General features: G+C 40.6%; 1 protein-coding gene across 1 annotated transcript in view; it reads left to right on the forward strand.

Moving 5' to 3' along the window:
* Nucleotides 1-12,452, forward strand: part of STAMBPL1 (STAM binding protein like 1) — a 182,886-nt gene that overhangs the window by 156,546 nt on the left and 13,888 nt on the right. Inside the window, exon 9 of the mRNA XM_069239904.1 lies at nt 8,967-9,079. Coding sequence (XP_069096005.1) covers nt 8,967-9,079 — 113 coding nt within the window. The remainder of the gene's footprint in view (nt 1-8,966; nt 9,080-12,452) is intronic.

Below are 12,452 nucleotides of genomic sequence, written 5' to 3' on the forward strand. Positions count from 1 at the left end.
CTGCCCCGTGCGCGGTGGTATTTGGATTAACGTACAGTAATGAAGATAACTTTATTAAAAGAACATAGAAATTCTCTGAAAAATAGCAAAGTTTAGAGGGACGTTATAGCTAGGAAATAGAATTAAAAAATCATATTTATTCACTTAAAAAAACAAAGGCTACAGAACGTTATATTTAGGCTTACCTTTTAAATGTACCAAACAATAGAAATTCACATGTTATAGTTACAGTTATGTCAAGTAACTGTAACTCATGCCCTAAGATAACTATAAATCGCACCCTCGGCGTGCACTGCTAATTACCCCACAAATTACGGCACTCATCACATCTTTGATAACATAATTGATAATATCAATGTAATATCTGCAGTAAAAAAAAATATGAAAAAACTGCATAAAACAGTCCCACCCTCAGCCCCACCCTCTTCAACATATACATGGCCCCCCCTCGCCAACATCCTTCGCCCCCACAGAATCACCATCATCTCGAACGCAGACGACACCCAGCTCATCATCTCCCTCACCAGGAACCCTTCCAGCGCCAAGACAAACCTACACTGCGGACTCCTCGACATTGCCAAATGGATGACAGCAAGCCACCTCGAACTCAACTCCAACAAAACAGAAATCCTCATCTTCGGCACAAACAAGACAGTATGGGACGACTCCTGGTGGCCCACTGCCCTCGGACCACCCCCAGCACCCTCCACCCATGGAGGCAACCTCAGCATCGTCTTAGACTCATCTCTCTCCATGGCCCAGCAAATCAACATCATATCGCCCTCCTGTTTCAACACCCTTCTCATGCTACCGAAGACCTTCAAATGGATTCCCTTAGAAACTAGAAAAACTGTCACCCATGCCCTCATCAGCAGCAGACTTGGCTACGGCAACGCCCTCTACGCTGGTACCACAGCCAAGCATCAGAAAAAACTTCAGCGAGTCCAGAACGCAGGCGCACGTCTCATCCTCAACCTCCCCTGCCACGAACACATCTCCACTCACCTCAGATCCCTACACTGGCTGCTCATCAAGAAAAGGATCATCTTCAAAGTCCTTATCCACGCTCACAAATCCCTCCACAACACTGGACCAGCCTACCTTAACGAACGAGAAAACTTCCACACACCTACTAGACTTCTCCGCTCCGCTGACCTCGCCCTTGCCACAGTCCCCTGCATCCAACGCACCACCTCTGGCGGAAGGTCCTTCTTCCACCTCGCCTCCAAGACCTGGAACTCCCTCCCCACCAACCTACGCAAGACCCAGGACCTCCTAACTTTCAGAAAACACCTCAAGACGTGGCTTTTTGAGCAGTAAACGGCAACCCTTTCCCCCCCTCAGTGCCTTGAGACCCTAACGGGTGAGTAGTGCGCTTAATACATTTTTTGATTGATTGCTTGATTGATTGCATAACGGGGGCCCGAGTTATAGTTACCTCAGGGCACAAGTTATCATTACTTGCGCCATGTAGAACAATCTACGAGACCTAGACACATCTGAAAACTAAACATCTGGGTGAATCTATGGTGGTGTGGTTCACATGCACTCAGCACCATTTTCTTACCCAAAATGCCCTGCAAACCTCCAACTTTGCTTGAAATCACACATTTCCCCCCACATTTTGGTGATGGACCCTTCCGAAATCTGCAGCAATCCACAGAATTCCTACCATCTAGCATTGTTGCATCTTTGCTGAAAAAAATTCTGCCCCACTTTTCACCCTTAAAACATTTTTTTTCAAACTGTCCTTTTGGACCTGCTTTGGTTCCACCTAAATTTTGACATGTTTTTGTCTCTTCCCTGTCACAGGCACTTAGCCCACCTACACAAGTGAGGTATCCTTTTTTTCAGGAGACTGAGGAGGGAACGTTGAGTGGTAGGAAATTTGTGCTGGTACAGTGATCCCACACAGAAATTTGGGGAAAATGTGGCTTTTTGCTAAGTTTGAGGTTTGCTGAGGGTTCTGGGGAAGAAAACACTGGGGGATCCAAGCAAATCACACCTCCCTGGACTCCCTCACATGTCTAGTTTTCAGAAATGTCTGGGTTTAGTAAGTTTCCCTAGATAGTTGCTGAGCCAAAGACAAAAAAAAGCAGACGCCCCCCTGCAAAAACAGTGTTTTGTAGTTGATAATTTTGATGTGTCCACATAGTGTTTTTGGGCATTACCTGTCGCGGGCACTAGTCCTACCCACACAAGTGAGGTACAATTTTTATTGGGAGACATGGGGGAATGCTGGGTGGAAGGACATTTGTGGCTCCTCTTAGATTCCAGAACTTTCTATCACCACTGTGGGAGGGAAAAGTGTTTTGTTGTTGCCAAATTTTGAGGTTTGCAAAGGACTCTGAACCTGTTGAGAGCCCCACAAGTCACCCCATCCTGGATTCCCCTAGGTGTCTAGTATTAAAACATTTACAGGTTTGGTACGTTTCCCTAGGTGCCGGCTGAGTTAGAGACCAAAATCCACAGCTAGGCACTTTCCACAAAACACGTCATTTGTCAATATAAAAATGTGATGTGTCCATGTTGCATTTCCTGTCCCAGGCATTAGGCCTACCCACGCAAGTGAGATACCATTTTTATTGGGAGACTTACGGGAACACAGAATAGAAGAACAAGTGTTATTGCCCCTTGTATTTCTCTACATTTTTTCCTTCCAAATATAAGTCAGTGTGTAAAAAAGACCACTATTTGAGAAATGCCCTGTAATTCACATGCTAGTATGGGGACCCTGGAATTCAGAGATGTGTAAATAATCTCTGCTTCTCAACACCTTATCTTGTGCCCATTTTGGAAATACAAAGGTTTCCTTGATATTTATTTTTCACTCTATATTTCACCAATTGAATTGCTGTATTTCCGCTATACAATGAAAACCCATTGCAAGATGCAGTTCCTTTATTGGCTCTAGGTACCTAGGGTTATTGATGAACCTACAAGCCCTATAAATCCCTGCAACAAGAAATGTCTATCAGACGTAATGATATATTGCTTTCAAAAATCTGCCATAGCTAGAAAAGGTTATAGAAGAAAACGTGGACAGAAATGGCTATTTTTTCACCTCAATTTCAATATTTTTTATTGTAGCTGTAACTTTCCGTAGCTTTCCGTAGGGAAACCTTGAAGGATCTACTCAAATTACTCCTTGCTGAATTCAGAATGTTGTCTACTTTTCAGAAATGTTTAGCTATCCGGGATCCAGCTTTGGTTTCACACCCATTTCTGTCACTGACTGGAAGGAGGCTGAAAGCACAATTTTTTTTTAAAATGGGGTATGTCCCAGTAAAATCCCAAAATTGTGTTGCAAAATGTAGTTTTCTGATTCAAGTCTGCCTGTTCCTGAAAGCTGGGAAGATGGTGCTTTTAGCACTGCAAACCCTTTGTTGATGCAATTTTTAGGGGAAAAAACACATGCTTTCTTCTGCAGCCCTTTTTCCCCATTTGTTTAAAAACAAATCTTAGCTGTATTTTGGCTAATTTCTCAGTCTCCTCCAGGGTAACCCATAAACTGGGTACCAGGGGTACCTCTAGAATCCCTAGGATGTTGGAAAAAAGGACAACATTTGGCATGGGTAGCATATGTGGACAAAATGTTTTGAGGGCCTAAGCACGAACTGCCCCAAATAGCCAAAAAAAGACCTGGCACCTGAGGGGGAAAAGGCCTGGCAGCAAAGTGGTTACATGTTTATTAACAAATGTTGCAATGTTTGTTATTATTGATGAAGATTTTTTAATATGGTTTCGAACTCTATTGGTTTTATTGATGAGTTATAACTTGTGAAAGTTGTTTGCTAAGGTGGTGATCTTGTGATAAAGGCAATAGGATTGCCTTGTAATAGTGATGTCCTGACTCCCTAACAAAGTCAATAATACTTGCCTTTAGATGTTGCTCTGGTGATGCGTTAACAAAGCATATAAACCTGCCTTTATATATTTACAAGACTTTACTTTAAAAAAAACTAGAAATTCTCAGAAAAAGACAAAGGTTAAAGTGATGGTATAATTAGGTGAAAATTTCAGTTGAAATCTAATATTTTAAATTTATAAAAAATACTGAAATTCCCCACTTACAGTTAACTGAGCAATCTATAATGTTCACCACCTCCAAGAACTGCCTATGACCTCACATATTACATCACTCTTGTTGTGTTTAATGACATCTGTTAGACACACCATTACAACTTACATTAACACTACTGTCATGGATCAAGTAATGATAAATGAAAATGTGGGTCTGGGTGATATTATGCACATATATGAGTATGTGTTTGAAGACAGGCTAGGAAGTGCAAATGGATATGTCCACAAAATTGTACTAGGGAAGTAAGTCATACCTGTTGGACATACGGCTAGGACAATTCCGAGGTCTGTCATGGGAGAAGTAAAAACCATATCTAATCAGGTGGTCAAAGATAGTGTTATTGAACCTGTAGAAGCTGATAAGTGGCTCACTCCTGTGGTCATCACAAACAATTTTTTACTGCCTTAATGACAATGTTGTTACTGACTGTTTTCCACTCGTAATACCAATGAAATTATATTTGCATTGTCTGGAGGTAGGTACTTCTCCATGTTGGATTTGAGAAGTGCTTACCACCAGATAAAATCGCTTTTGGATTCCAAGCCGTTGACTGCATTTATTACCACTGACAAGGTGTACCAATTCAACAGGCTGCTGTTTTTCAGAGACTACCGTCAAACGTTTTGGCTGTTGTCAAAAACGTCATCCTTCAAGAAAACATTTTAGTTTTCGGAGACTCTATTGAAAGTTATTATGAGGTGTTGCACAAAGTAGAATTTCTAGATTAGAGCTCAGTATTCAGAGGAAGAAGTACACATATGTAGAGGAGGAAGTGGAGTATTCACAATATTTTATCTCTGGTGATGGAGTTAGACAAAAATCTGGCTTGGTGATTGCCATAATCAGTGCTGTAGTTCCAGATGACAGAAATTTAGATTGTTTATGGGTTGGATAGAATATTGTTCAAGGACTGTGGAGTGTTTTAAGCACAAGACTTACAATTTGAGTGTTATTAAGGAAGAGGGGAGAGGAACAATCGAAAGTATTTCTGAAAGTAAAAGCAGAGATTTCCAATGCAGAAATGTTAGTTCCATGCCCGTTCACCATAAAAAACATTCTCATAGTGGGTGCCAGTGCTCTGAGGTTTGGAACTGTCCTTGCTCAACTACATGGGAAGACATAAAAGACTGTAGCATTTGCTTTTCGTTCTTTGTTAAGCACAGAGAGAGATTACTCTTTGATAGAGCAAAGCATTGGCTGGTGTGTGGGCTACTGATCACTTTCAAATGTATGTTTAGGGAAGTATAATTGTGTTAAAAACTGACAACAAACAACTGGTAAGACTACTAAGAGCTTTGAGACCTGGTCAGATGGAAACTGCTCAGCTAGGTTACAAGACTGGCAACCAAGTTGCAGATATAAGATAGTATAGTGGAATATGTTCCCAATAAAAGAACAGAGTTGTCATCTGCTTATCTTGGTTGCTTCATGTGTCAGAGGAGGATTTTGTTCTTGAGACTGATAAGGTTGTGGCAAGTGTTGGAGATGGTACAGATAGTTTGGGAAATACTATATCTAAAAGAATATTGGATCATGATTATGAGGGAAGACAATACCTTACAGGCCATAGTTACACTTACGAAGGAAGGTTTGCATGTTGAGAGTAGACTTCTTCATGATGCTTGACCATATTTTAAAGTGGTTTATGGGTTAATCATGTGCAATGAGTATGTTATCATGAGGGAAGAAAAATGTGTGCCTCATTTTGATACTAGGAATAAGCTTATATAAAGCCTTGGCCCGCAAAGGATACTTGGGATGCACCATGACAATTAAATATTTGAAGGAAAGGTTTGGGTGGCTTCGATTGGACAGTCGAGAAAAAAGATGGGAGGAGGATTGTGTGTTCTGAAGGGATGCTCAGAAATTATTGAAGGTTGCTTTGGCTGCAACAAATCATGATCAGCATATATGGCACTGAACTTGCACGGGTGTCAGTTTATTTTGTAGGGCCTTTAGAATGTGCCTGAGCAGGAAGGATATGAAGCACTTGAGGTGGATGTTTATTCTGAGTGGATTGAGGTGGTGTACACTAGGAGTGTAACTAATCACCCTGTAGTAGACATGTTGAAGATGTTTTTTTCGTAGGTAAGGGATTCCTGCAGTTTATAGACAATTGGACACATTATAACACATCACTTGGTGGTAGTTCCCAGGCAAAATGACTTCTTAAGGATGTTAGCCTATTGTCCATGTTACACCTTTTCCTCTTCCCAGATCTTTCCAAACATGGGGCACAGCATATCTCCTTATGTTTCATTGTCTGCCTTTAGTGCCTCTGCATAAAATGTTGCAGGCCCTGCTGCCTTTCCATTTCTCAGTTGTTTGATGGCTTCTAATATTTTCTCCTTGGTTGGTCTGCTGCAGTTGATTGGCAAGTCCTTTTCAGCTGGCGGTTTGTCTGGAGTAGACAATGGCACGGGCTAGTTCAGCAGTTCTTCAAAGTGCTTTATCCATCTTTGTTGGCCTTCGTTACCCATGACTGTTTTCCCAGCTTTGTCTTTAACAATAGGTCTTTCTGGCTTGTTTTATCTGCCGAAGAGTTTCCTTGTTAATTTGTAGATTTGTTTTACAGTTTCCATGGTTTACTGCTTCCTAGGCTTCTGTGGCAAGAACATCGATGACTCTTCATTTGTCTGCTGTTAAGCTTCTCTTTGCTTCTTTGTTATTTTTAGTGTATTTACCTTCAGCTTTCACTTTTTCTGCTCTTGTTCGGATGCTTTTGACTGCATCATTCTTTTACTTTCTCTCCTGGATTTTGTGGAGAGTCTTGGTGGAGAACCATTCTTTAATCTTGTACTTCTTGGGACCTAGTATCTCCTGGCAGGCTTATTTCACAGTTTCTTTGATCTTCTCTTACTTTCTACTGGGTCTCTGTTATCTTAGTTATCCTGTTACAAATTACGGGACTTGTAACTTTTTACAGACGGTGTCTGAGTATGTACTCAGTTTCTGTGCATCTTTGAAGAGGGTGGCGCTGTGTTGACTCTGTGACTTTTGGCTTCCCATCCAACCAGAGCTCTGTTTGCTGCTGGCATTAGCATCAATGATACTCCCTGAGTATGTGGGGCATTCTCTTCCTCGTGTCCAGAATGCAGCAGCATTCCTCCTGGAGCCAGTTTCTTCTATCTGGACTGTGTCTATCTGGTCTCGCGTATGCCCAGCAGGGCCACCTTACCTGTCTTGTATCTAGTCCTCTCAATTCATATTCCGATAGTGATGGTCTTGGACAAAAGTAGGTGGATCGGCTTTGAGGCATCTAGGGATCTCTGGCTTTCACAACAAGGCATCATAGCTCTCCATGAAGAAGATTCCTCTCTTCCCCAAGGCTGCGATGTCTTTTGGTTGAAGTTTCTGTAGCTAGGAATTTTTGCATGATGGTGTAACTAGCCCCAATCATATCCCTCATCCTTTCGCAGCTGAGCTTGGGATTGGCCATGACGGAGTTCAGGAAGAGTATGGTCCCTTTCTAATCACTTAAGTTCTAATCTGCATTTTAAATCAATTGTCATGAAATTAAAAGTGCAGTTAAATCCCTTTTTGGTGTTTTCCTCCAATTTGGGAGAAACCTGACACCTTGCATACATACTATTCTGTTCAAGATGGTACTGTGGCTACTGGGAGGAGTTGCCCCTTTACAAATGCAGCAATGTGGTCACTTGTTTTTGCATGGTAGTTATGTTTGTGGAGGTCTCCAGTGACTCCTCCCCCCCCCCCTTGGTTTTCACTACACATTATGGAGGATTGACTTCATAGTACTAGATAAACCAAGCTTTCTAAGTACTATCATAGGATGTATTCGGTCATTGACAACATCATCCCAGTCCATTTCAAATCGATTGGAAAAAATCATAAAGTACCTGCTGTTATTATGAATAGAAATTAAATAAAATCTCTAATGGAATTAGCATCCATGTGCCTTTTTATTGGTTACTTAACTGCTCTGAAGGATTGTTCTGTTGTCAAAAGAATAAAATTGAATTCTACATCAAACTATGCATGCCTATGAATGAAAGAATCTCTGCATAATATACATTAAAAGAATTCTTCACGTACTTGCTTCTTCAATAAATAGAGGAAAGTGACTACTGGTGATGCAGTCTTATGGTGAATTTCAGTCTTTTCGTGGGAATCCGAAATATTCATAGTAGGAAGGACTGTTGCATCTCAATGAATTATGAACATCGTTCTGTTCTGCTGGATTTTAGCGGACTAGTCTGTGTATGCAGACCTTACAACTCATCATACAAGTGCACCAGCATGGTCTCTTTTATTTGAATTGTTGTTTTCTTTATGTAGTTCCATATACACTTTCCTTGGTTTTCATGACTAATTATTTAGGCTCATTTGCATCCATTTAAAAAAATCAAGAATTTTATGGACAATTTTAGAACCTTGTTAACTCATTAACATCTTCCAATACAATGCAGATCGATTGGGAAAAAAACATTATGAACCTCTTATTAAGAATACAACTACAAATATTTTATAAAGAAAGCTCCTAAGGCATTCTTTCATATGGTTTTAGACAAAAGATTCTCTTAACCATTATTACGTAACTTCTTTGGGAATGTGTTTCTTCAGTGCTCTTTTGTGTAAAAAAATACAGAAGAATTTTGTATAACATGTAGTACAAATGGACCTATAATATGTGTCTTACTTGTCTAGTGGTAATTTTGGTGATTTAAATCAAAAATATTTAAGTAATCATGTGTTGCTGCAGAAAGGGAGGTAGAGGGGAGTGCATATATAGGTAATCCTGTCTAAAGTATATGGTTTCAATAAAGTAACATTCCAATTTGTTCTTTCCATCGGTAATTTATGAACTTTGTGAGTCGTCATGGTGTAGTGGGACTAAAACCTCTTAATCTTAATTTTTCAGACCCATCCAACACAAACAGCATTCTTATCCAGCGTCGATCTTCACACTCACTGCTCCTATCAGTTAATGTTGCCTGAAGCCATCGCTATTGTTTGCGCTCCAAAACATAAAGAGTAAGTTCCTTTGTTTCCAACACTCTTGCCTTACCACTGGCTTTGCACTGACGCCCTCCCCTTGTTTTCTTAGTTTCGTTTGTGCAACTCATGAGGGTAAAATATGAGACTGTTTGATTGTTTTCTTCGTAACTTTGTAAATCAAGAAACTGTTACCAGGGTATAACACAACTTTGCTGACATAAATTTCGCTTGGGTTATATTACAACAAGGGTATCTTTTATAACATTCAGGGCCCACTATAAAATATTTGCACAGTTAATTTCAACCTAGGTGCACAAGACATTAAATATGCATTTATAGTTTCCAAATACATTTGGAGAAATTTCAGATCACAAATTCATCTCCGCCCAGGTGAAAATCCATTTTTGTGGTAGATTGTTTCCAGTAATGAGTGTAGCTTTAGTTGTGGGCACTTTATGTTTTGCCAGGCATTTGGCTTGCAAAGGACATGCAAAACACTTGGCAAGCTCACAAAGCCTGAACTTTGTGGCTATTTACATTCAGTTTCCATAGCCATTCCCAGGTGTGAAAAGCAGGTAAGTCTACTCCTACAAAAGAAGTGAGAGTCTTTCCAGCATATCAAAAATATACAACACATCTGTATTTCCTGGTGGGTGAGTTAAAGAAATTTCTCCTTCTGAGAAAATATATTTTCCATGTGGAGGAATGAAAAATAATTCTTTAATCCACAAGTCACCTATGCTTACTTATGCAGATTGTCTGGTTTACCACAGCAATAAGCCCAAGACTGTGGAAGTATGAGTGGAAATCTATGATTCACATAGATTTTAATGTGAGCGCCTGGATTTTTTGTGATTGTCGAAAAGTCAGAAATGTATGCAAATCATAGGTGGAAAACTATAGTGTGTGTTTATTTATTTAGTCAAAAAAGCTTTTTTGTTCAGTCCCCGAAATGATAGTCTGTAATTGTGTGGTAGGAATGACATGCTGTGTTCTGATCTCCAGTTATCAATGTAGAAAATACATGGATGAGATTTGAAAATGGCAACTTAGGGAAAAGTAAGAAGGTGGTACTGCCTGCACATGATTTCCCTGCCTCTGCTAACAGCTCCCAATGTTTCAGCACTGGTGCTGTTTACGTGTTGGTGCAAATGAAATTGGTATGTATTCCCTTAGCAACTTCTGTGTCCATGCGGTGCACTAACCTACAACCCTCCCTCAAGTGTCATTCTGGGTCCCAAGAACTTAACATGCACCTGAGTAAGTGCTTATCCAAGAAAGGCAGAGAAAATGCAATGGCAGACATTAGTGAGAAATAGGTGGTAAAATATCTCCTGCAAACATTTGCAAATGCAGGGCTGGAATTCACAGTCCTGGCTGGTCACAGAGGCTGAACATTACATTGTAAAGATTGCAAACACCATTAGTTTGTTACTCCTCAAAAAGTTGGGCCAGGCCATGGGAGACAATTCTTAATACAAACAAAGCAGCAGAGGACCGAGGATATAGGCTGCAGTCACCTTCAACTAATGTAGTACAAAAACAGAACAACCCTATTCGTGCACCAATGATGTTTTAGATACAGATGGCCAACACGGGCAAAGGGTCTCTAGGGGTTGGTAACCTGTTTCCTGAGAATCAAATTACTAAGTGCAATGTGTGTGCTGTTTTTCTATTTCTTACAGGCAGAACTAGCGAGTCAGCTTGTGGGTGACATGCAGGCATTTGGGTCAACACTACACTACAGTACCCAAGACAAGCCTTAACAGCCTGCTGTTCAGATCTCGGTGCATTGGTGCACTGAGATTTAAAATGAAAGAGAGACAGGGAGGCCAGAAGTATCAAATCCTTGAAAAAAACGCTTAAAACACTGTTAGTACATAATCATACCCACCTCAGATAGATCGGTCACACTGTGACTTGTCATACAAAGGTGTGCACTGAGTCCATAATACATGATTTATGTTGAGGAATTTGATTCCATGGTATGTTTTTGTATTAAAGTATCTGTAAAGCACAACATTTACCCTTTTGGGGCTTCTTGGCACTCAATCCATCTCATCCGACAAACATAACTTCTGTTTTTGCAGAAACCAATTGATATTTCTATCCGAAACAAAATATGTTAAAACTAGTTTCAGCTTTTGCAGTGGTTTGACTGAAACCTTGAAACAAGCTGACAGCAGGACTGGTAGTTACTTCATGTTTCCAACTCTTTATAAAGGACCTAGCGACTTCCAGCTTCTGGATTGAGGGGTCCAGAGACATTTAATATCTATAATCCAACATGAATTTACCTGGAGTATCCTAGAGTTGTTCCTCAATTTAAATGTCTAATACTCAAGAAAAGGGGATGAAACGGGAAGAAGGCGATAAACTTAGTTGGAGTTGTGCCACCAGCGCTCCTAAATGGAATTTTGACTCCAAACATTGAGTGGATCTGCAAGTGCTTGCTTCAAGGAGTTTCAAAGATGTCTTTTCTAGTAAAGCAGGTGCTTGCAAGTTGCCAAGTTGCTACTTCTCTGTTTATGCTGGCATTGTTTCAGCATTCTTACCCTACTGTATGCTGTACTGATTTAGAAGTTGCAGTATACTGCTTCCAGGGCTTCATTTTAAATCCATCAAGGGGTGATATCAGGTAAAATGGGTTACTAGTTCTATCTGTGCCTGGTGCACCCTTAATTGGATGTGCCCAGCACAGAAGGAGATAGTGAATTCTGTTACATCAAGAATGTCCCCAGTGCAGACACAAAATTGAACCTGCTCTGAGGAAAGCACAGCTTTGAAAGGCTGACACTGGCTGAAACATGTTGGGCTGTCTTTCTGAGTAGGATTACCTTTCGTCATGATGGTCCCTAGAGCCCCATGCCAATTACGCTGGGGCACTTTTAAGGTGCACTAGCTCTGTGCCAAGTCATATGTGGTGAGCAAGCAGTACTGCTGCCGAAAGCCACCAGAGTAGAGGCTAAGCTCTTGCCTGATTTGCTCGGGCAATGCCCCATGCAAATGAGGGAAGGCCCCTTTAGGATAACGAGGGGTGGGAAATGTGCACCAGCACAACCCACATTACAGAAGAAGTGACACGTCTGTCAGTACCAGAGTGTCACTGCGATGCCGAAAAAATTACAAGCAGGCATTGTATACCTAGGGAACTTTCTGTTACAGGTCCAGGACCATCTCCCCTACAATGTACATGTGATCTGAGAGTGTATACACGCAGTATCATAAAAACAGTGTGACATTGTACTGCAAATATCATATTCTGATAGCATTTTTCTTTTAAACCATATAGTTATTCAAGTACTTCATTCTCCATAATGTTATGTTGTCTTGTTTCCCTGCTCTTAATCATATATACACAGCTATGGTCTTGCAATGAATAGTATGTTAAAATCACTTTTTTGGATTT

This window comes from Pleurodeles waltl, chromosome 6 (assembly GCF_031143425.1).
Source record: "Pleurodeles waltl isolate 20211129_DDA chromosome 6, aPleWal1.hap1.20221129, whole genome shotgun sequence".
Classification (NCBI taxonomy): Eukaryota; Metazoa; Chordata; class Amphibia; order Caudata; family Salamandridae; genus Pleurodeles; species Pleurodeles waltl.